At 42.2% G+C, this 25,614-nt stretch overlaps 1 protein-coding gene across 2 annotated transcripts in view; it reads right to left on the bottom strand.

Moving 5' to 3' along the window:
• The window catches only part of IP6K1 (inositol hexakisphosphate kinase 1), a 56,656-nt gene that overhangs the window by 20,582 nt on the left and 10,460 nt on the right, over window positions 1-25,614 (bottom strand). Inside the window, exon 2 of one of the 2 annotated variants that reach the window (XM_021686882.1) lies at window positions 1,226-1,575. In XM_021686882.1, coding sequence (XP_021542557.1) covers window positions 1,226-1,448 — 223 coding nt within the window. In that variant the 5' untranslated portion in view covers window positions 1,449-1,575. Of the gene's footprint in view, window positions 1-1,225; window positions 1,576-25,614 lie in introns of those variants that run through there. The other variant, XM_021686883.1, reaches the window with a different exon arrangement.

The raw sequence follows: 25,614 nt of genomic DNA, 5'->3' as shown, positions 1-25,614 counted from the left end.
CACAATAAAAAAAGAGTTAAGGAAACAAAAAATACTGATATGGATTGGTTTTTCAAAATTGAGGATCCCTTAGGCAAAGGATGGTGTAAACATGACTAAATTCATAACAGCTTTGGGAAATTAAAAAGCAGAACACCCCCCCCGCCCAAATTTAACTTACACATGGTAGGCAATCATGAAAATGTATAAACACAGTGACAAAAATCAGAGTTTAAAATAAAGTGACTTAGGGCGCCTGGGTGGCTCAGCTGGTTAAGCGTCTGACTCTTGGTTTCAGCTCAGGTCATGATCTCAAGGTCCTGAGATTAAGCCCCATGTGGGGCTCCAGGCTCAGCATGGAGTCTGCTTGTCCCTCTTCCTCTGCTCCTCCCCTGCCCCCTGTACTCTCTCTCTCACAAATAAAAATAAAATCTTGGGGGACCTGAGTGGCTCAGTCGTTGAGCGTCTGCCTTCAGCTCAGGTCATGATCCCAGGGTCCTGGGATCAAGCCCCGCATCGGGCTCCCTGCTCCGTGGAGAGCCTGCTTCTCCCTCTCCCACTCCCCCTGCTGTGTTCCCTCTATCGCTGTGTCTCTCTCTGTCAAATAAGTAAATAAAACCTTAAAAAAAAAAAATTAAAAAAAAATAAAATAAAATAAAATAAAATAAAATCTTAAATAAATAAATAAATAAATAAAGTGACTTAATTCTGGTATATATTCATGGGCTTCTATTCTATAAAGTCAATTTACATTTTCAAACATTATTTTTCCTTGAAAAGTTAGGACTTCCATGCATCCCCAGTCACTGTGCAAATTCCTTACCATCAATTCAATCCCCCAGCACATATAGACACAGGCTCCATACAGCCTCCTTGCCAGCTGTCTCACCGCCTCGACCTGGAAAGCATCCAATCCTTCCTCCCCTGGGACCAGAGAAGTACTTCTCCTCTGCTAGACCATCCCAGCAAACAGGGCAAACCACCTTGCTAACAGCATGCTCTTCACAAATAGGACTTAATGCTGTGAATTTTTCTCGGGTTTACCTATCAGTGAATTCAGATTTTTAAGATCTAAAGACCTCGCTGGTACTTTCGGCCTCAAATTTTGCTTAACAAAGTGACTTCGCTGCTTTGAGACAACAGAGACCCACAATCATATCACATGGCCAACAAAACAAGGAAAACTGAGCTGAGGGCCTGCAAAAGCCCAAGGCTGCTGCTCTCTCGGAACCGGCCAGTGACTGACCTTTATACTCCGGGGTGAACTCCTTCATTTCGGGAGGAAGGGATTCGTAGAAGCGCTGCTCCCGGGAGATGAGAGGCTTGCATACAGTGTGGTCGTCGTAGCGCATCATGCTGCTGTGTCCGCCCACCTGGTGGATGAAGGGCTCCAGGAGGACTCCCCGGTCTCCGGCCCGACTTGCGTTCTTGCCATACTGCCCCACTTCCATGGTTTGACAAACACACATTGCGTTGGGGGCCAGTTGCACTCTGAGGGCAGAGGATGCAGCACATGGGCCACGAAAGGAGAGCTAGGCAGAAGGTCCTGGTGAGCTGAAAGCAATGGTCAGAGTCTGTTCAGCTTATTCTTCTTTCCTAAAAGAAAGGAGAGATGAAAAGAGGGAATCAAAACACCTGGCAAGCTACAACTTCCCTGGCGTTCACAGAACATCTGTTCTATGAATAAGAACGGGATTCTGAGGGCGTCTGGCTGGCTCTGTCAGTTGAAAATGCGACTGCTGATCTCAGGGTCATGAGTTTAAGCCCCACACTAGGTGTAGAAATTACTTTAAAAAAATAAATATTAAAATATTTTTAAAAAAAAAGAATGGGATTTTGTTTTGTTCCCTGCTATGTGTTCCCCCAGTAAGTACAATGCTGCCTGGTGCATGAGAGGCAGGTGGCAAGTTTTTCTGAATGCTACAACTTTGGTGTCCTCCATCCATTTTTTTTATGCACAGAAGCCCACATTTTCTTCCTTTCCTAGCTATCATATAACCTTCCACATTCCCTAAAAGATTTGATTTTAGAGCTACAATATGTTAACAGTCATCAGAAAGGCAACTATCCCTGTTTACTTCATATTCAAAGATAAGCATTCAGGGAAAAAAACAGAAGGCAACACGAATTCATCTTGTTCAGACTTCTCACTATATCCAGTAATGGTAAGGGTCTCTTGCTGACTCAAGGAAGGGTTTTTGAGAAATCTGGTCACACTAGATTTTCAACTTTTCTGCTGAAGGCCAAGCAGCAGGCAGGGAAAGCCATTCCTTGCTGAGCTGTAGCATCATAAAAAGGGTTTGCTCTTCCCAAGGAAATTTAGGCTTCTGATTTCTTCTACTTTAAATCTACGGCCATCAGTCCAGTGCCCCAGAGCTTCCCTTTCTGTGTAACTCTACACCAACCAGTAGGACAAGGAAATGCCTTTGTACTTAAATACCTACCTTGTAATGTCAATTTTCTCTCAAGAAAGTTAAAGTAATGGGCAACTTCCCTAATACTGAATATAGTTTGAAGTTAGGAATGTAGCAGGCAGGACTACATCTGAAAGATCAAGACTAAAAAAGAAAAATATTTTTAAGAGCAGGAATATGGCTTTACCTGAAAGAGATAAAACATTATTTTTCTTCCAAACCTCATAATCTATGGGCAAAATAGGCTACTGGAGAACCCTGCTGCAAAACTGCAAAATTTTCTTACTTCAAAGCCGCCCAGGAAGCTCTGTTCTATTTCACGGCTATCAACAAAAATAAATGATTTCCCATTCCCCTAACCAATCAGCACCACTTCAAAGCACACAATACACATTTTTGCTTACCTATCCACTTTCTAGTCATCCTTCAGGAGAAGGCAACTCCCTTCCCCACAGAGTTTTCCCAGACTCCACTCTCCCAAACATGAGTTGGGTGCGCACACCTCTACAGCTCCCAAGGTACCTTGTGCCAACTATCTCAGCAATATATCACTGTACTGTCCCCTATTTACTTGTCGTCAACACCACCAAACCATTCCCTTGTATTTCCATCTAGGGTCCAAGGCAGTTCCTGGCACACAGGAACTGTTCAAAAATAGGTTAGGTGGCACCTGGGTGGCTCAGTCATTAAGCGTCTGCCTTCGGCTCAGGTCATGATCCCAGGGTCCTGGGATCCAGCCCCACATCGGGCTCCCTGCCCCGCGGGAAGCCTGCTTCTCCCTCTCCCACGCCCCTGCCTGTATTCTCTCGCCTGTGTCTCTCTCTGTCAAATAAATAAACAAAATCTGGGGCGCCTGAGTGGCTCAGTTGGTTAAGCAGCTGCCTTCGGCTCAGGTCATGATCTCAGGGACCTGGGATTGAGTCCCATGTCGGGCTCCCTCCTCAGAGAGGAGCCTGCTTCTCCCTCTCCCTCTGTCTCCCGGCTTGTGCTCTCACTCTCTCTCTGTCAAATAAATAAATAAAATTTGGGCGCCTGGGTGGCTCAGTCGTTAAGCATCTGCCTTCAGCTCAGGTCATGATCTCAGGGTCCTGGGATTGAGCCCTGCATCGGGCTCCGTGCTTGGTGGGGAGCCTGCTTCTCCCTCTCCCTCTACTGTTCCCCCTGCTTGTGCTCTCTCGCTCTGTCAAATAAATAAATAAAATCTTTAAAAAATAAATAAATAAAATTTTAAAAATAAATAAATAAATAAGCAAACAAAATCTTTAAAAAAAAAAAAAAAGGTTTGTTGGAATGAATGAAGTAATTCCAGGAAGAGGGCTGCAGAGAGTAAAAGCACAATCTGAAAACAGAAGGAGTTACATAAGTGGCAGTGTTAAGTGGGGAAGCAGCTGTGAAGGGTCTCTTCTCAGGTCTCCTGGAGGTGCCCACCATGACAGTGGACTCTACCTCACACCTCCAATCAGCTTTTGCTCTGGCCCCACTGCACGCCGGGATTGCCTCTGATGGGAGATGGGGTTCCGAGAATGGTGCTAAACTTTCTAGCCTGGGTCAGTGGGTGTCTGGGAAAGGAGAGGGATCCATAGTGCCAAGTGGCCCAGAAGAGCTGGACTCTTGAGGTGCATGGCAACCTCAGCAGCCCCCAAACGACCAAAAAGGTTCAAGTCCAAACTCCAGTCAGATCTAGATTTTTGGTATTTTGTTCCTACATGATAAATACATAAAGTCATGGGACTGTTTTTGTGTTTGAAATATTTTCTTAGAAGTAAACATGTAAGGGCGCCTGGGTGGTGCAGGCAGATGAGCCCCCAACTCTTGGTTTTGGCTCAGGTCGTGATCTCAGGGTCATTAGATCGAGCCCCGCTACAGGCTCCACGCTCAGTGCAGAGTCTGCCTGAGATTCTCTCTCCCTCTCCCTCTGCCCCTCCTGCTCGTGCTCTCTCTCACTCTCTCTAAAGTGAATAAATCTTTATTTTTTTTAAGATTTTATTTATTTATTTGATAGAGATAGCCAGAGCAGGAACACAAGCAGGGGGAGCAGGAGAGGGAGAAGCAGGCTTCCCGTGGAGCAGGGAGCCTGACGCGGGGCTCGATCCCAGGACCCTGGGATCATGACCTGAGCCGAAGGCAGACACTTAACGACTGAGCCACCCAGGCACCCAGTGAATAAATCTTTAAAAAAAAAAAAAAAAAAGAAGAAGAAGAAGAAAAAGTTAACATGTAAAATATACCATATTTCTATAAGCTTTGTTTTGGCGTTTCTTTTTAAATAAATCTGGAACCTAAAAAAGTACAAGTGCCCAGAAGCCTGTCAATCTCTGTGAAGCTGTGACTCACAGAGTGTGGAGCTGTGGGTAAGTCACTTAATTTCACATTTCCTCACCTACGCCTGGGTGGCTCAGTCAGGTGAGCGTCTGACTCTTGATTTTGGCTCAGGTCATGATCTCAGGGTCATGAACTCAAGGCCGTGTGGAGCTCTGCACTCAGTGTGGAGTCTGCTTGTCTCTCTCCTTCCCACTCTGCCCCACACTGCACACACATGTGTGTACACATGCTCTCTCTCTCAAATAATAAAATCTCAAATTTCCACACCTACAATTTGAAACCATGCCCACCACTAACCCTGCAGGATATGCTGATGCAGGCAAAGGGTTTGGGCTTGCCCTGCCTACTGCCCAGCCTTGAAGTCCTAGAAACATCGATAGTTCTGACTCTTTTATAAACAACCAGAAGTTGCTCCTGAAGTCAGGTGTCCACCAAGGCCCACTCTGAAAACCATGGACTGAGAAGGCTGTAGATGCTGACGTCCTTCTCCACTATTTCCTTGCTAAGCATGAGACAAGAGGGGAAGTTGGCCAGCGGTCCCCTGGGAAAAGTGACTTGCTCTGAAAGAACACAAGAGAGGCGTCCCTTCTCTTCCTCAGGATAGTATTCTGTCTGGATGTGTATCTAAGACTACTGCATCCACCTGGAGACCCTAAAAGATACTAGCCTAAAGACCAGGCCAACATGCTGAGCATGCAGAAGAGAAGGCTAGAAATCAGGGTCCCTGATGTTGTCACTAAAATACTGGATATCTTGTTATGTAACAAAAATAAATTTCCCTTTATGCTTTCAGCCAGTCTCATTAGGGTTTTCTATCACCTGTAGTCAAAACCATCCCAGATAAGGGACAGAAAAGCATCAAAATCCCCAGATCTCCAGTTAATACACTTCGCACATAAAGAGATAAGCGTTTTCTGATGATAACAAGGAAGACTTCCAATAACTGAAGAATAAGCCCTTCACTGATGATAAAGGACACATTCTCCCCAAGCTCTAAAAGGAAAAATGTAGCTTTATAATCTTTAAAGTGTCCCCGAAGGCAGACAATCTGAATTATACCTGGTCAATTAGGGCTGGTACCAAAATACTAAAAAAGAATCTGACACGGGGCGCCTGGGTGGCTCAGTCGTTAAGCATCTGCCTTCAGCTCAGGTCATGATCCCAGAATCCTGGGATCGAGCCCCGCATCGGGCTCTCTGTTCAGAGGGGAGCCTGCTTCTCCCTCTCCCACTCTGCCCGCTTGTGTTCCCTCTCTCACTGTCTCTCTCTGTCAAATAAATAAATAAAAATCTTTATAAAAAAAAAAAAGAATCTGACAAACAAAATTCATTCCCTCATAAGTCGTAATGAACCTGCCCAAATATCCAAATAATTAGCTTAGAACTGATTCTACTGTGAATCAATGACAGGCAGACCATAAATGAAATTTATACTCTTGCCACTTCAGGACCTCACTGATCATTATTTTTCACAAACGCATCTAAATACAACGGAGTCGATAAATCCTATTTTCCAGAGTGTAACTAATCCTCAAAGATTTTCCCAACTGTCCTCTGCAAATACACTGACCTGATTTCAAGTAGTTTATGCAAATACACTGACCTGATTTCAAGTAGTTTATGCCATTCAAAACGTCAACAGCCCTAATCTTTTCCAGACTTAAATTAAGGAACTACTAGCATGAAGAAAAACTTGCAAATTCTTTAAAAGTATCCAAAAAAGTCAGATAATTAAAATCATGAGGGTTTCATTGCCGTGGGTTAAACTAACAATAAAAACAAAAAAACCCACCAGTATATGTTTTGGCTTTTTTGTTCTGTAAACAACTCCAAAGGTTTCCCTGGGGGAAACTTTATAAATGGTATGCTTTTCCCTATATGGCAATAAATTGAGGTTCTCTATTTGGTTTACAATACAGTGGTGCTTCCTATGCACCTGGGTATATGACATTCATATTGCTCAAGTATATAATGTACAGAAAAAGTGGGGGCTATGACAATGGGAACAGGATAATTTTTAAAAATTTTAATTCCAGGGCGCCTGGGTGGCTCAGTTGGTTAAGCGACTGCCTTCGGCTCAGGTCATGATCCTGGAGTCCCGGGATCGAGTCCCGCATCGGGCTCCCTGCTCTACAGGGAGTCTGCTTCTCCCTCTGACCCTCCCCCCTCTCATGCTCTATCTCATTGTCTCTCTCAGATAAATAAATAAAATCTAAAAAAAAAAAAAAAAAGAAAAATTTTAATTCCAGGGGCGCCTGGGTGGCTCAGCTGGTAAGCGTCTGCCTTCGGCTCAGGTCATGATCCCGGGGTCCTGGGATCAAGCCCCGCATCGGGCTCTCTGCTCAGTGGGAAGCCTGCCTCTCCCTCTCCCACTCCCACTCCCCCTGTTTGTGTTCCCTCTCCCGCTGTGTCTCTCTCTCTGTCAAATAAATAAATAAAATCTTTAAAAGAAAAAAAAAATTTTAATTCCAGTGTAGTTAACAGTGTTCATTAGTTTCAGGTGTACAACACAGTGATTCAAGAATTCTATACATTATTCAGTGTTCATTATGATAAATGTAATCTTAATCCCCATCACCTATTTCACCCATCCCCTTACCCACCTCCCCTCTGGTAACCATCTGTTTGTTCTCTATAGTTAAGAGTCTGTTTTTTGGTTTGTCTCTTTTTTTTGTTGTTTATTTCTTAAATTCCACATACGAATGAAATCATACAGTATTTGTCTTCCTCTGATAAGCTTATTTCACTTAGCATTATACTCTCTAGATCCATCCATGTTGTTGCAAATGGCAAGGTTTCATTCTTGTTGATAGCTGAATAACATTCCATTGTGTATATATATACCACATCCTCTTTATTCATTCATCTATTGATAAACACTTGGGCTGCTTCCATAATTTGGCTATTATAAATAATGCTGAAATAAACACAGGGCTGCATATATCCCTTCGAATTAGTGTTTTCATATTCTTTGGGTAAATACCCAATAGGGAATAGAATGATTTTTAGATTGAGACTAATAAAAAAATACTTCTGTTTAAAAAAAGAACAACTAGACATCACCCTCTGCAAATGTCACAAGAGCTCATTTAGGAGGAGAAAAAGCTTAGGTACAATAATCTGCACACTATAAAGACCTCACAAATCTATGCACTGAACTACATTAGGATTTGCAGTCTTTTCCTTCTATAAAAATCACTTTGCTTTGTAATTAACACAGCACAGAGAAAGAAATTTTCCCTTAGTATCAAAAATATTCTTTGATCCTCTGAGCAAAACTGCAATTTCTCATTTTGCAGTTTCTACATAACACCTGTCCACTCATGGGGCACCTGGCAGCTCAGTTGGTAGAGCAAGTGACTCTCGATCTTGGGGTCGTGAGTACGAGCCTCGCACTGGTTGTAGAGCCTACTTTAAAAATAAATAAATAGGGCGCCTGGGTGGCTCAGATGGTTAAGCGTCTGCCTTCGGCTCAGGTCATGATCCCAGGGTCCTGGGATCGAGTCCCACATCAGGCTCCCTGCTCCTTGGGAGCCTGCTTCTCCCTCTGCCTCTCTCTCTCTCTCTCTCTGTCTCTCATGAATAAATAAATAAAATCTTAAAAAAAACAAAACAAAACAAAAATAAATAAATAAATAAATAATAATTAAAAAAAAAAAAAGACTTGTCCTCTCTTCTCATGAGGCAGTGAGGGCTCATCATGCAGTTTCACTTATTTCAGATAAGAGCTACAGAAGCAGACAGAATCTTCCCTCCCTGTGGAACTTCTAAAGCACGTAAATACTACAAGGACAAACAGGAACAAAAGAAACCGAACAGTCTAAAACCATGCCAAGAGACTAGAAAGAAAAAGGAAAAGGCTGGAGCCATTTCTTGGAACCACTGCTAAACTGAACAAGGAAGAAGAAACAGAAAAAAAAACAATCAAGAATCAAGTTGTTCAAAGTTCCCCAAATTTCTGCAGAAGAGGTAATTAACAAAGGCAGTAGCTTCAAACCCTTAGGCAAGAATGAGCATCCCAAACGAGCCTACCTTTGAGCACCTGGACAGCAGTCTGATCACCAGCAGCATCTGCTGAGCACTAACATACCTGACATTCCACTCACAACAGAGAGAGCCTCCTCTTCCCCAGTGGTGCATTAGTCACCTGGGAGGCACCTAAAGGAAAGTGATACCTAGGTTTATCCTCCACCCCACTCCAGAATTAACTGCAGTAAGAAGACTCTAGAACATTCCATTATAATCTCAGTCCCCCTGTAGGCCATGACTTGACTGCATCACCCAGTCAAGTAGTATGCTGGACAAACTACTCCTGGCTGTCACTGTCAAAGGCTTCTGTAGTTTCTTCCACAACACCACTGCCTTCAGCATCTTCAACCTCATCAGCCCTCAAAGCTATTCAGCTGCCAATGCCACCAAGAGGATCATGGTCACAATATTTTGATCATGCAATGCAACTTGGTCACCAGCACTAACATTCTGGGCATGACGACAGCCATCCTGAGATCTTCCTGCACAACAGGACCAAGTAACCAAGTATGACGCAAACCAGTAAGGTAGAAGTATCTTCTCCCTGTCATGACTAAGGACCGAGCAATCATAATTATTCTCAGAACACACCAAAGGAAGGTTGATGGAAAATAAAGTTCTAACATACACACACACACACCCCCAGAGAAACCCCTCACCACCTCCAATTATCATCACATTGGGGATTAGGTTTCAACACATGAATCCGGGGACAAACAGTCTATAGCAGAAATCATGATCAGTGTTTAAAGCTCCGCTTCCAGAGTACCTGCTCTCTCTTTTTCTGGTGAGACTTCTTCATTTCTGTGATGACTTGATTATTTGATTATTTGATAAGGAAATCTTGTTTTTGTGAAAAGGAGCTTGCACTTTTTTTCTATGGAATAGTTTGTAACACTATGTGTACTGGATTAAAAATTGTTTGGACACCTCGGTGGCTTAGTCGGTTATTGTCTGCCCTCGGCTCAGGTCTTGATACCAGGTCCTGGGATCAAGCCCTGCATCAGGCTCCTTGCTCAGCGGGGAGCCTGCTTCTCCCTCTGCCTGCCACTCCCCCTGCCTATGCTCTCTCTCTCTGACAAATAAATAAAATCTTAAAAAAAAAATTGTTTTACTTTTAAATGTTTAAAAATAAGAAAATTCCCACCGCAGAAGCCTGATACATTTCAGTATTTAGTAGTAAAGCTCCTTTCTTTCTTTTTTAAAGATTTTATTTTTAAGTAATGTCTACACCTAATGTGGGGCTGGAACTCACAACCCTGAGATCAAGGGTCACACGTACCACTGACTGAGCCAGCCAAGCACCCCAGGAAAGCTCCTTTCTAATGAACACAATCTTGAAAAATGGAACCGAATCAGGATGATCTAATATTTATGCATTAAAGACCACTGTGTATTGATTACCGTGTCTATTTTTATTGGGTTGTTTGCATTAGGGTCTGAGTCAGGTAAATGGGGAGAGGGGAAAAGTATAGCAACAAGCTAGGCTTTGGTTTGCCAAAAGAGAAACATGGGACAAGATTAAGTTCTGAGTTTTGGCAAAATCACTGTTATTGAAATTATATAACCCAGTAGATAATACCTATGCCCTAAACACCGGTTCTTTTTTTTCTTATAAAAAAAACTGGACCCTAACCAAAGGACCACTGGCTTAATTTGTGGGGTTGTCAGCGAAAGCTACACGTTTTTCAACACTGTCACCAGCCTTAGGAGCAGAGCAGGGATGTAATACTTGCAGAAAAGGAGCAGCAGATGTTCTTCAAAAATGTGGATGCTGGACTAAGAGGGGTTAAAGTAACTGCAAGTCTCTCCATATATTTTGGTGACTGATGTTCAGAGAAATAATGTAGTTTGAATCAGTTATTTTGGATCATTGGAAGTTTGTATTAAAATGGTTAAAATTTTGTCAGTTTATGAACGGACTGCTCCCTAGAGGTCAAGGGGTTCCACTGCTCTGCCTAGGAGCCTGTACACCACCAGCTACAGGAGTCTCCGTTTGTCCTTCATTTGCTTTAAGACACTTTGGTTCCACATCTTACTGCATAAAATGGGAAGGAGGATATTCTTTTTTTTTTTTTAAGGTTTTATTTATTTATTTGTCAGAGAAAGCACAAACGGGAAGCTGCAGGCAGAGGGAGAAGCAGACTCCCCGCTGAGCAGGGAGCCCGATGTGGGACTAGATCCCAGGACCTTGGGATCATGACCTGAGCTGAAGGCAGACGCTTAACCGACTGAGCCACCTGGGCACCCCAGGAAGGAGAATATTCTTAAAAAGAACTTGCTGAGACTGAACTTTTTCACCAGCAGATAGCAACAAATGGAAATAAATGTACACTGCAAAGATAATTACAACAGTTAGGTTGACTTTATGGTTATAGACACTAACTCCTTGAACATATAATTGAACTCCAAAATGAATTACATCTCTTTCAAGTAAAATAAATTTTCTGATACTGCTGTAATGTGTATATAACTATTTTCCTTTTTATTTCTTTTAAAGATTTTATTTATTTGAGAGAGAGTGAGAGAGAAAGAAAGAGAGAACGTGTGCACACGAGTTGGGGGAGGGGCAGAGAAAGAAGCAGACTCCCCACTGAGCAGGGAGCCCAATACCAGGCTCTATCCCAGGACCCTGGGACCATGACCTGAGCCAAAGGCAGATGTTTAACTGAACGAGCCATCCACATACCCCTCCATTTTAAATTTTTTACAGTTAAATAGACCCTATTTATTAATTTACAAACTATAATAAAATCTGACAGTCATTTTGGGGCTCGTGGGTGGCTCAGTCGTTAAGCAGCTGCCTTTGACTCAGGTCATAATCCCAAGGTCCTAAGATCGAGCCCCGCGCATCGGGCTCCCTGCTCGGCGGGAAGCCTGCTTCTCCCTCTCCCACTCCCCCTGCTTGTGTTCCCTCTCTTGCTGTCTCTTTCTCTGTCAAAAAATAAATAAAATCTTTGGGGCGCCTGGGTAGCTCAGTCAGTAAAGCCTCTGCCTTCAGCTCGGGTCATGATCCGGGATCGAGCCCCACATCAGGCTCCCTGCTCGGTGGGAAGTCTGCTTCTCCCTCTGCCCCTCACCCCCCTCGTGCTCTCTCTCTCTCTCTCTCAAATAAGTAAATAAAATCTTTTAAAAATAAATGAATGAATAAATAAAATCTTTTTTAAAAATCCGACAGTCATTTCATCTCACTAAGGGCTTTTGCTTTAAAAAAGGAAAATGGGCGCCTGGGTGGCTCAGTCGGTTAAGCGACTGCCTTAGGCTCAGGTCATGGTCCCGGGGTCCTGGGATCGAGCCCCGCATCGGGCTCCCTGCTCGGCTGGAAGCCTGCTTCTCCCTCTCCTACTCCCCCTGCTTGTGTTCCCTCTCACGCTGTCTCTCTCCCTAATAAATAAATAAAATCTTTAAAAAATAAAAATATAAAAAAAATTAAAAAGGAAAACAACTGGGACGCCTGGGTGGCTCAGTCAGTTAAGCATCTGCCTTTGGCTCAGGTCATGATCCCAGGGTCCTGGGATTGAGCCCCACATCTCTGCTCCCTGTTCAGTGGGGAACCTGCTTCTCCCTCTACCTCTGCCCCTCCCTCTGCTCGTGCTCCTGCTTTCTCTCTCTAATAAATAAATAAAATCTTTTTTAAAAATTTAAGTGGATAAACTGTGGTATATTCATACAATGGACTACCACACAGAAATGAAAAAGAACCAACTACTGCCACACACAATACAAATGAATCTCACAGGCGTGATATAGCAAGAAAAAATCTAGACACTAAAGAGACTATGTGGTGTGATTCTACTCCCATAAAATTCAAAATGATAATGGAGACCACAACAGTGGTTACTCCGGGAAAATCCTAATTGAGAAGGGGCACAAAGGTGGAGATGACACAGGTGAATACTATAAATATCGAATGAGCTGTGTCCTTGGATTTGTGAACTTTACTGTAAGTTAGAGCTTAATTTTAAGGAAAAAAATCAATAATAGTCCTCTATACCAACAAAAAACAATTAGAAAATGAAAACTTTAAATACATCCCATTCACAAGAGGAACAAAAACTATAAATTACCTATAAACCTTTAAAAATTATGTCAGAAAGGGCTGCTGGGTGGCTCGGTCGTTAAGCGTCTGCCTTCGGCTTGGGTCATGGTCCCAGGGTCCTGGGATCGAGTCCCGCATCGGGCTCCCTGCTCCGCGGGAAGCCTGCTTCTCCCTCTCCCACTCCCCCTGCTTGTGGTCCCTCTATTGCTGTATCTATCTCCATCAAATGAATAGATAAAATCTTTGGGCGCCTGGGTGGCTCAGTTGGTTAAGCGACTGCCTTCGGCTCAGGTCATGATCCTGGAGTCCCAGGATCGAGTCCCGCATCGGGCTCCCTGCTCGGCAGGGAGTCTGCTTCTCCCTCTGACCCTCCTCCCTCTCATGCTCTCTCTCATTCTCTCTCTCTCTCAGATAAATAAATAAAATCTTAAAAAAAAAAAATCTTTAAAAAATAAATAAATAAAAATAAAAATTATGTCAGACAAATAATAAAGCTTTACTGAAGGACCTAAAATTAAGAGGCACAATATAAACAGCTTCTCTGTTTTAATTCAACAACACAGCAAGCCTAGAAAGTGGCAATGAATAAAAGCCCTGGCAAAGAAAGAGAAATTGCATCAGATACGGTGGCGAACAAGGTCAGGACTATTTTAAGAAGTAGTAAGGCACTGTCTCCACAGCAAGAGCAATACCTGGTCACCGAGTTCACTAGTCAGGCCAGCACAGACATTTAAAATGCAGATCAGCAGACATGCACTCTAAGAAGCTTGGTTTGAATTTCAAATTCTATGGACAACATATTTTTATAGCCTCAGATTAAGCACTTGGGTTTGATATGAATCTTTTTGTAAAGAGAAGCATACTTGGTGCCTTCACACTGCACAGGTGTATCTGCAAATTTCCTCAAAACTGGTTTATAAATCCATTATTTCTATTACCTCTTCTGAAATTTGGGGCACCTGGCTGACTTAGTCAGTAGAGCATGCAACTCTCTCTTTTTTTTTAAGATTTTATTTATTTATTTGACAGAGAGAGAGAGACACAGCAAGAGAGGGAACACAAGCAGGGGGAGTGGGAGAGGGAGAAGCAGGCTTCCCGCCGAGCAGGGAGCCCGATGCGGGGCTCGATCCCAGGACCCTGGGATCATGACCCGAGCCGAAGGCAGACGCTTAATGACGAGCCACCCAGGCGTCCTGAGCATGCAACTCTTGGTCTCAGGGTCTTCAGGTCAAGACCCACATTGGGCATGAAGCTTACTGAAAAAAATTAAAATTAAAAAAAAACAAACAGATCCACTTAAGCGCTAAAAGCATAATGATAAAGTATTATGCCCTTAAAAAATCATATGAAATTTATTTAGTTTTTTAAAAATTAAACTTAAGTCAGGAATGCTAAGTAAAATTCTGGCAATACTGTATCTCTGGTTGACAATCCAATCCAAGGCACAAAATAGCAAAATCATTCTTAATTGAAAAGAACACAATGGACTGATAAGTAACTCCAAAAGAAAAGAACAACACACAAAGCTTGGGTTACACAGCCCTAGACTTTATGAAAACTTATTTCTAACCAATTTCAGAAATAATAAATTGATATGGACTGTGACAGGAAAAGACACATTTTCAAAATACCCTCAATTTCATGGACGAAAAAACTGAAGCAGAAAACACAAAAGCATGTCTGTTCTCTAAAGCACAGAACCAAGGGAACCTACTGTTTCCTTAAATTTAAGTGTGTTCTTGCTTTTACATATGTCTATAGGTGCTGATACAGATTAGGTATTTGTGACGGAGAGACAACAATCCTCCTTCCCTCAAACCCTGGGGACTATTTCAAGCACATGCTCACAAACCTCTCCTTTGAGGAGGAAGGAAATATAAGGACTGTTCTCAAGGTACACAGGGTTGCCAATCTGAGCCTGTCCTACCAATCTAACCAGGACTGACATATCATCTAGAAACCAGAAATGTGTGCAGAGGCCTAGAGCAATGTGGGAGATTTGAAATAAGAAAGGAAAAAAGGCTTAAAGGTATCTATTTTGTTGTTTGTCCTCAGAGAAGAGATGGCGGATTGTTTCGACTTTTGGGTCCTATCCCAGGAACAAGGGACACAGTGGCATAGTCCTGAGGACACCAGGCTGACAGCAAACAGGGAGCAACGAGAAAAGGAAACTTGGCAAGGAGGCCTGAAATGTGCCAGCCCATCAAGAAACAGCCAGAACAGAATTAATTTAGGACAAAGAGAGAAGACAGAATCCAGTGATCTCCTTTCCTGTTTTTATTATTCTAAAGATTAGAAACCCAACACTTCCTCAGATACATAGATACATATCTTTGTAAAGACCCTTTTGAAAGAGTCTCAACTGCGCTAAAAAGAGTCGGGGGTTGGGGGAGCTTAAGGAAAGAATTTTTCAAACACAGGTCCAAAGTAGTACAGGGGAAATCAAAATGAGAAAACACCCAAAGAAAGAAGAAAGGTGCCCCATCCCTTCTCACCTGAAATAGTGCCTACTCACAATTTATATGGGATTATTCTAACAAGAAGCTACAGGAATACTTCTGCTGTGACTAAATAGTTCAGGTGAGCCATACCTAAGCCAGGTAAGTTTCTGCCTCACACAATTACAAGTGAATCCAAACATGGTCAAGCCTAGAAAGTACATGTAGAAGGATAGGATAAAATTTTCTAAAAACAAAACACCACAGAACACTTAAAATGAAACTGTCTAAACTGCTAAAATATGGAATGAGGAGCTTCCTGGACTTACCTCATGCTACTGAGCTCACTGAAGACCCAAAGCTGAAGAGAGAAGCTTCTGCACAACTGAAAAAAAGATGCAGAGGGACAGTACCAGGCCTGTTCTCACAACCTCGGTTTTAGATGTGACCAGTAATTCTCATTCCTTTTCTCCACCTCCATCCTATTGTAGCTCCGCTAAAAGAGAAGCTGAGCACAGTGGGGGCAAGCTGACAGGACTGAGGCAAAGGTGAACTGAGGTGACCGGGAAATGCATATAGACACTTCTACTTGGGATTTTCCCTCACCACAACATCTTTTGAATAAAATCTGCTCTGTTGCAGAACAGAAACAAAAGAACAATATTTCTTGTCACTCACCAGAATTTCAAGTAGCTATAACTGGGTTTGTAACTGGAGGTCACTCCAGGTACAAATCTGTTACCTTGGACTAGGGATACTCACATGTGTCCTGCTATTAAAGAGATAAAATGTGGAAATAAAACCTCTTATACCTAGGAGACGTGAACCCAAAGCTCCGGTCACAGCATGACCTTGGGGACCTCATTTAGAACCCACCCCCATTAAAAATGATTATCAGCTTCAAACAAGAAAAATCTCCAGAGTAAGGAATTATGCAACCATGAAATAGCTCCTGTCTTCCCTGTGGTATCTCAATGATACCACAAAACTGTTAGAACTCCAAAAGGGTTTTAAATCACTGAATTCTGTACTATTTTAAAAGATGCACCAAGAGGCAGCATACATCTAAAAATCAAGATATGGCTACAACCCAGAGGACTCTTCTTTGGTGGTGAAATCACACTTAAACATTCTGATGCTACACTACTCTACAGATTATCTGAAAATATAATCAAAGACTAGATTACTCAGACATGGACACTGGACTGTATTCAGCTGTAGCTGGGAGGAAATGATGAAGTGTCTACCACAAAATAAAGATCCACTGAGTTTTGCTCTTTGGGGATAATCTGCTGCTACATATGTCCCACATAGGGGCTGAGACCAACTCAGGATGTCTCTCCCAAGGACTAGGTTCTTGGTATCCTATGTTCCTGCGTCCTGTGAGACCTCTCCCCCTCAAGGCCAAACAGCACAATTCCTTATACAGTCACACATTCAGAAAACAATACAAGGAGATTTCAGGGCACAAAAGTGACAGACACTCCCTCCATTTAAAACTACACATCACTGGGGGTGATATAATGACATATCTGAACATCTATCGGGTAGATAAAGACTTTACTAGCAAGTACCTACAAGCAGATGAGCAACGTGCAAAGTGAGTGTGGGGAAAGCCTATAAAAAGAGGTAAATGACTTGTTTAATGCCTCACAAAATGCAAGAGAGTTTGAAAGCTTCAAGAAGATTACATTCCAGGGTGCCTGGGTGGCTCAGTCGTTAAGCCTCTGCCTTCGGCTCAGGTCATGATCCCAGGGTCCTAGGATCGAGTCCCACATCGGGCTCCCTGCTCAGCGGGGAGCCTGCTTCTCCCTCTGCCTCTCTCTGTCTCTTATGAATAAATAAATAAAATCTTTAAAAAAAGAAGATTACATTCCAGGGGCGCCTGGGTGGCTCAGTCGTTAAGCGTCTGCCTTCGGCTCGGGTCATGATCCCAGGGTCCTGGGATCGAGCCCCGCATCGGGCTCCCTGCTTGGCGGGAAGCCTGCTTCTCCCTCTCCCACTCCCCCTGCTTGTGTTCCCTCTCTCGCTATGTCTCTGTCAAATAAATAAATAAAATCTTTAAAAAAAAAAAAAGAAGATTACATTCCATCTGTCTTCTACCCTCCAGTGAAACACCAGAATTACTACTTTTAGGAGCACCTGGGTGGTTCGGTCTGTTGGGCATCTGACTCTTGATTCTGGCTTAGGTCATGATTTCAGGATTGTGAGATCAAGCCCCACGTCAGGCTCTGTGCTGGGTGTGGAACCTGCTTGAGATTCTCTCCTTCCCTCTCCTTCTGCCTGCCCCCCTAAAAAAAAAAAAAAAAGGAAGAAAGAAAACAAAAATTTAAAAATTCACTGGGGTAACTTCCTGGAAAATGGCAGAGTAGGAAGCTCCAGGAATCCACCCTTCCACTAAAACAACTACTGAATTGGAGAAACTGAAGTAACTTTTGGAACTCTGGAGTGTAGCTGGAAAACATGAAGCTTCCCAAGGCAGAGCCTGATGAAGAGGTTGGTGAATTTTGGTAAACTTCGGCCTTTTGTGTAGCAACTACCCAACCTCCAACCCTAGGGCAAGTAGCAGTGGGAGGGCTGCCCTCATTTCTGGTGAGGCTTGCTGGAGGTTAGGATGGGCAATAAAGACCTTGTCCTCCAAATATGTATTCTGATTGATGATAGCTGCTTTTGATCACTGAGGAGCAGGCAGAGGCTGGTGACCACTGCTTTCAACACCCACAGGCTGAAACAGCTTCTAGAAACATTTAAGAGGACAATACTTGTTTTTACTTTTTTCCCCCTTTGGGAGATAGTCATTTAAGGAAATCTTTATCAGGTCACTGTCTAACTGCAGAAATAACTGAACAGAAATAGATACACATTTCTAATATTAGTTTGAAAAAGCCACAAATGGAAGTCTCTAGCACTCAATGAGCAAAAACTAACAATCACTGAGAAGTGGGAGAGTCAGATTTGTGAAATTAAAACATAACACTCAAATGTCCAGTTTTAATAAAAAATTACAAAACAAAGAAACAGAAAATTAATGACCATTCCTAAGAAAAAGAAAATGATAAAAAAAATTCCTGAGGAAGCAAAAACACTGGAATTATTATTAATCAAAGACATTAAATCAACTGTCTTAAATACATCCAATGGACTAAAGGAAACCATGGTCAAAGGGATTCAGGAAAATGTATGAACAAAACGAAAATATCAGTAAAGAGATAGAAATTACAAAAAGGACAAAACATAAATTCTGCAATGTCTCAAAACAGAAAAGTACAATGACTGATGTGAAAAACTCACTAACAGGGTTCAACTGCAGATTTGAGCAAACCTAAGAAGTATCAGTAAGACAACTGAAATTATTCAGTCTGGGAGGCAAAAAAATTAAAATAAAAACTAAGGAAAAGTAAAGAGTCTTTTTTTTTTTAATTTTATTTACTTATTTGAGAGAGAGAGCACAAGCAGGGGAAGGAGCAGAGGGAAAGGGAGAAGCAGACTCCCTGCTGAGCAGGGAGCCCAATGCAGTACTCATCCAGGCAGACACCTGAGCCACCCATGCGCCCCAAAAGTAGAGTCTGAAGGACCTGTGAGACATCACCAAATATAACAATATATGCATTACAGAAAGAAACGAAAAAAAGGGCAGAAAAAAATATTTGAAAAAATGGTAGCCAAAAACTTTCCAAACCTGAGAAAAGCCATGAATGTACATGTGCAAGAAACCTAATAAGCCCTTCTTTGAGGATTAACTAAGACACATTATAAAACAAAAACACACTACTGAACCGTTGAACCCCAAAGACAGAATATTTAAAGCAGCAAGAGAGAAGCAACTCATACTGGACAAGGAGAAACACTAAGATTAACAGCTGGTTTCTCTCCAGAATCCTCCAGAAGGCAGTGTGATGACATATTTAAAGTACTGACAGAAAAACTGTCATCTAAGAATTCTATATCCTGTAAGGCAATAAAAAGAAAATTGGAAAATTCACAAATCTGTGGAAATTAAACAACACCCTTAAACAACCAATAGGTCAAAGAAATTACAAGGGAAGTTCTTGCCAGAGCAATGAGGGAAAAAAAAAGAAATAAAAGGCATCCAAATTAGAAAGAAGTTAACTGTTTGCAGAAGACACAATCTTATATGTAGAAAACCCTAAAATGACCCAAATACACACAAAACCACTGTTAGAGCTAATAAATACATTCAGGAAATTTGCAGGATACAAAACAGCCACACAAAAATTGGTTGCATTTCTATATGCTAGCAATGAACAATCTGAAAAGGAAATTAAGAAAACAATCCATATCTATGTACAATAGTATCAAAAAGAATAGGGGCGCCTGGGTGGCTCAGTCAGTTAAGCATCTGCCTTCAGCTCAGGTCATGATCCCAGAGTCCTGGGATGGAGCCCCACATCGGGCTCCCTGATCAATGCAGAGTCTGCTTCTTCCTCTGCCCCTCCCCCATTCATGCTTGTGTACTCTCTTTCTCTGAAATAAATAAAAATCTTCAAAAAAAAGAAGTCTGTGAGTAGGTCACTAAGAGGCATCTTCTTTACTTTGTCTTGGACCATTCATTCTGGAGGAGATAATTGCATGCCATGAGGATACTCAGCCCACATGTCAAGGAACTGAGGCCACCTGCCAAAAGCCACGTAAGTCATCTTGGAAACAGACCCTCCAGCTCCAGGCAAGCTTTCAAATGACTGCAGTCCCAGAAGACATCCTAACTGCAACTTCATGAGACACTGTGAGCCAGAACCACCCAGCTAAGCCACTCCTAAATTTGTGGTCCTCAGAAACTGAGGCAATAAGTGTTTACTGTTTTAAACTGCTAAGTTTTGGAGTCAATAGATAACAAATACACAAGTCTTTTTTAGCAAATGATGCTGGTACTGGAACAAGAAGTTATCCATATGGGAGAAAATTAACCCCAAACCCAATCTTACAGAATACACAGAAATGAATTCCAAGTGGATTAGAGATCTAAATGTAAAAACTAAAACTCTACAACTTCTGGATGAAAACACAGGAGAAATCTCCAACATTGAGAGGTAGGCACGTGTTCCTCAGACACAACAAAAGGCAATAACCATAAAAGAAAATACTGATAAATCAGACTTCAACAAAACTGAAAACTTCTTACCTTTAAAATGTATCTGTGAGAAAATAAATAGGCAAGCCACCCCAGACTGAAAGAAAATATTCACAAAACATGTACCTGACTGGTATTCTATATAAAGATCTCCTAAAATTCACTTTAAAAAAAATTAACAGCTCCATTTTTTTTAAATGGGCAAAGGATTTGAACAAGTACTTCACAAAGGAAGCTATACAAATGACCATTAAGTACAGGAAAAAGTGCTCAAAATCACTAGTAATCAGGTAAATGCAAATTAACACCACAATGAGGTATCACTATACTTTCAGGAATATGGCTAAAATTAAAAACACTAACAACACACTACATGTTGCTGGGGATATGGAACAACCACAACTCTCATACATTATTGGTAAGACAATAAAATGATACAACCATTTTGAAAAGGTATTAAAAGTTTCTTATAAAACTAGACATATATCTACCCTATGATCCAGCAATTCTATTCCCTTCTACCTCCCTATTCCCCAAGAGAAATGAATGTATATGTCCCCCAGGAACACCTGTACAAAATCTTCATAGAAGCTTTACTCATAGGGGCGCTTGGGTGGCTCAGTCAGTTAAACATCTGCCTTCAGCTCAGGTTATGAACCCAGGGTCCTGGGATCGAGTCCTGCATCGGGCTCCCTGCTCAGCAGGGAGCCTGCTTCTCCCTCTCCCTCTGCCTCTCCCCCTGCTTGTGTGCTCTCTCTGTCAAATAAATAAATAAAATCCTAAAAAAAAAAAAAAGAAAGAAAAAAGAAAAAGCTTTACTCATAAGTCAAACACTGGAAACTGCCCAGAAGTCCATCAACAGAACAGATAAACTGCAATGTTCATGCAATGAAATAGTACACAGCAACCAAAAGGAATGAACTAGTGATACAAACAACAGCATGAATAAATTCCCAAAACATTAAAATGTGTGAAAGAAGCTGTACACAAGAGTATTATACCCTTTAGTATTATTTAGTACACAAGAGTATTATTCCATATAGTATTATTCCTTTTTTTTTTTTTTTTAAGTAGGCTCCACACCCAGCATGGACTCCAATGCAGGGGCTTGAACTCACAACCTTGAGATCAAGACCTGAGGTGAGACCAACAGTTAGACATTTAACTGACTGAGCCACCCAGGTACCCCAGTATTATTCCATTTATATGAAATTTTAAAACTGGCCAACTAATCTATGATGAAAAAATTCAGAGCAGAAGTTGTCTCTGGCTAGAACAGAGCAGCATTTTAATCCCTATATTAAAACAAATTTAAAACATAGGTGGTAGCAACAAGAGTGTTCTGTTGAGAAAATACTTATTTAATTATTAACAACTTAGGGACGCCTGGATGGCTCAGTCGGTTAAGCATCTGCCTTCCACTCAGGTCATTATCCCAGGGTCCTGGGATCGAGTCCCGCATCATGCTCCTTGTTCAGCGAGGAGCCTGCTTTTTCTCTCTGCCTGCAGCTCCCCCCGCTTGTACATGCTCGCTCACACTCTCTCTCTCTCTCTGGTAAATAAATAAATTCTTTAAAAAATTATTGGGGTACCTGGGTGGCTTAGTTGGTTAAGCGTCTGCCTTCAGCTCAGGTTGTGATCTCCTGGTCCTGGGATCGAACCCAGCATTAGGCTTCCTGCTCAGCGGGGAGTCTGCTTTTCTCTCTCTCTCTCTCTCTCTGCCCATCTCCACTGCTTGTTCTCTCTCTCTCACAAATGAATAAATAAAATCTTAAAAAAAATAAAATTAACAACTAATTTGTATAACTCTGACAAATAGCAGCTTACCAGTTATCAATGTATTATCTCTTGGCTCTAACCCCAACCTCATTGCCTGCTCTAAAAATGGAGCTGGATCCATTAAATATTTTTCCTTTGCCAGCTGATATTAAGCTTTGTCAGAAGACACTTGAAGAGATTTTGCTAAAAAGAAAAGGCTTCAGGGCACCTAGAAGGCTCAGTCGGTTAAGCTTCGGACTCTTGATTGATTTCGGCTCAGGTCATGATCTCGCCGTTGTGGAATCGAGCCCAGAGTCGGGCTCCATGCTCAGCATGGAATCTGCTTGAAATTCTCTCTCCCTCTGCCTCTACCCCACCTGTCACTCACGTGCTCGCTCTCAAAATAAATAAAATTTTCAAAAAAAAAAAAAAGAAAGAAAGAAAGAAGAAAAGAAAAAAGAAAAGGCTTCTCCACCTGGTTCTAGTATGCTCCTCTCACCAGGCCCCTGACAACACCCAGTCACCTCCCCTCAGTGCCTAGCCACTGGTGGGTGCCTGACTCCCACAATGCATCATGGTCAGCAGTACACAGTGGCCAGCAGCTTCCTCTGACACCTCACCCAAGTAGTTTTGTGGCAGAGTGCTTCCAGCAAGACTCCTCTCCATAAATGGCTTTCTCCAACATCCTAGAAGGTAGATTTCCAGCCAGTTCTAGCAGGTAGACTTCCAGCATGTTCTGCCAGTGTGGCACCACAATGACTTTCTCTGCCATCCATCTAGGCACCACCACTGCCTTCTCCAAAATATGGATCTTGGCCCTGGGAGGGTGTCTTCCTCGAGTGTCCTGTATCAGCCCTAGGGGTAATGGCTGTTCCTATATATGCTAATCCTATATTACTCAGAGCTCACTCTACTTTTTACTAGCCAATCTTTCATTACTCCAATCCCGTTACAGTTAACAATTCTTTTTTTTTTTGGTTTCTTTTATTGACACTTGTTAACAAGGTGGTGGAACATTCATTACTTTGGCAGGCATTTCCTTGAAAGCTGGGTGGTCTCTTCCAGGAATGTGGGTCACACATTTTCTTCCTTATGGTCAGAGGTTTCCTGTCATGGCACTCTTAGGGAAAAGCTTTTAGCATGGTCATGGAGTACAATGAAGGAATAATTGGTGAACTCTGGCCTACTCTGTCAGCCATGTTGGGCCTGTCTGCTTTGATCCGGTTTCTTGTGGTTTTGTTTTGCAAGGACAGACCTCGGACTTTCCATAGTGAGGCATCACTCCTTCTTCCATTTCTCCATTTTCTGTGTGCCCACGTCCTTCCCAGGACTCCCACGACCAGTGAAGATCCCAGAGCAACAGAGGCAGCTGCTAGCAGAGACACCAAGGAGCGTTAAGGGGCAGGGGACAAGAAGTCAACAATTCTTTATATTAAACTTTACCTGTTCCGAGGCGCCTGGGTGGCTCAGTTGTTAAAGCGTCCAACTCGGTTTTGGCTCAGGTCACGATCACAGGGTCCTGAAATCGCTCCACCCTCAGCAGGGAGTCTGCTTGCCCTCTCCCTCTGCCCCTCCCCCTGCTTGTGCAAGCGCCCGCGTGCTCTCTCTCTCTCCCTGTCTCCCTCTCTCAAATAAATATTTAAACTTTACCTGTTCAAATTCCTATGTGGTTTTTGTCTCCTAAATGGACACTGACAGTTGTTTCAACGAGTTGAAAAGGCTAAGTGGCATAGACTGAAAGTGAGAAATTTTATTATCTATATAAAATTCATACAGCTCTGCTTTATTCACAATTCTACTGATAAAAACTAATACAACACTGTAAATAGCCAAGTTATCATGCTTAAGGGTCCAAGCAGCCCTTCCTGGTACACTCTTCATTGGGAAGTTACTCAAGCTTAATATTTGGCTCCCTGAGGCCAAAGTTACCTTTCTTTGGAGACACTCATGAAATAGTTAATACAACCACATATTTTAGAATACATCTTCCCAAACACAGTAGAAACTTCTTAGCATTTATTCTATGTTTTATGCTAAACAAATCACTTTAATTTTCACGCAGAATATAAAACCAAAACAGCCTATGTACATCTTGTGCTTGCCTGAAGTATCTAGTGGGCTACTCGGCCCTGACCCATTCAACATCCTCCAGCTGAGCAGAATCTTTTATTTTTATTTTTTTAAGATCTTATTCATTTGAGAGAGAGAGAGAAGAGAAGAGTAAGAGGGAGAGGCAGACTCCCCGCCGAGCAGGGAGCCCAATGCGGGACTCAATCCCAGGACTCCAGGATCATGACCCAAGCTGGAGGCAGGTGCTTAACCAACTGAGCCACCAGGTGTCCCGAGCAGAATCTTTATAAATAAGTTTCAAAATACTCTCCACTAAATCAAGTTTGTGACCAAAGAGCAACTATAAAGTCTCCAAATCAATCAGGGACCATTAATATAAAATCTGCAAAAAAAACTTTTTAAAGTATATAATCAAGTATATATGTTGAGACCCTGTAGAACAAATATCGTACTAAGACTAACACAGTTCCTGTCCTCAGTAAACGGAAAGTGAGGATGGAGGGCATCCTCCCCACACTCTAAAAAATGTCTAAGATTCTATAGCTATCCCACCTGAGGAAAGAATGGTATCCTAGAAACCTTCACAATATTTTCAAGTGTGGGAATATAATCATGGAGGGTTTCAAATTCCCCAGAAACACTCTAGGTGCTAACAACCAGTGTCAATATCCATGGTCAGGAGAAACTTTTCTGAGAACAGCATTTGATAATGTTTCCATAGTCAATAAATAAGAGAAAAAATTGGGGCGCCTAGGTGGCTCAGTCGGTTAAGCATACAACTCTTGATTTCAGCGCAGGTCATGACCTCAGGGTTGTAAGATCAAGCCCCGCATCAGGCTCTGCACTGGGTGTGGTGCCTGCTTAAGATTCTCTCCCTCTCCCTCTGCCCCTCCTCCCCACTAAAAAAATAAAATTAAAATAAAAATAAGTAAAACTGAAAAACACAACATCTAAATCCTATAGCAGTTATTTGCATTATAAATCTAACTTTAAGCCAAATCACAAGAGTTGGTCTCCCACTCTCTCCCATTCTCTACCCTGGCAAGGGAACAAACCTGTTCACATCACTTCAACTACCAAAACAACGTTATAGTTCAGATACAAGGCCTCCATATGGTCTCACTGACTATACTGGTTTAGACAAAATTTCAATTTTTTGGAAAAGAAAAACTGAGTAACACACACACACACACACACGAAATAGCTGACATGGGAAGAAAGTACAGCAGCAAAGCAAGGCAATCAGTGTACCAGAGCCATTCACACAGTCTTCAGCAGACACAGCAACCAGACAGGCTGTAGGGAGCAAAGGCCATGGCTACCAAAGGGCTCCGAGATGAGGAGAGAGGAGAAACAAAGTCCCCTGCCTGGCTCTCATGACTTATTAGTCAAATGAAGAACTGCAGAATGAATTATCTGAACTTTTTCCTATGAAGGATTATTTATATCTTAATCTCAGGTTGCATGAAGACTAGAA

The sequence above is a fragment of the Neomonachus schauinslandi genome, chromosome 1, assembly GCF_002201575.2.
Source record: "Neomonachus schauinslandi chromosome 1, ASM220157v2, whole genome shotgun sequence".
Lineage (NCBI taxonomy): Eukaryota > Metazoa > Chordata > Mammalia > Carnivora > Phocidae > Neomonachus > Neomonachus schauinslandi.
This window is presented reverse-complemented; position numbering and strand designations above follow the sequence as displayed.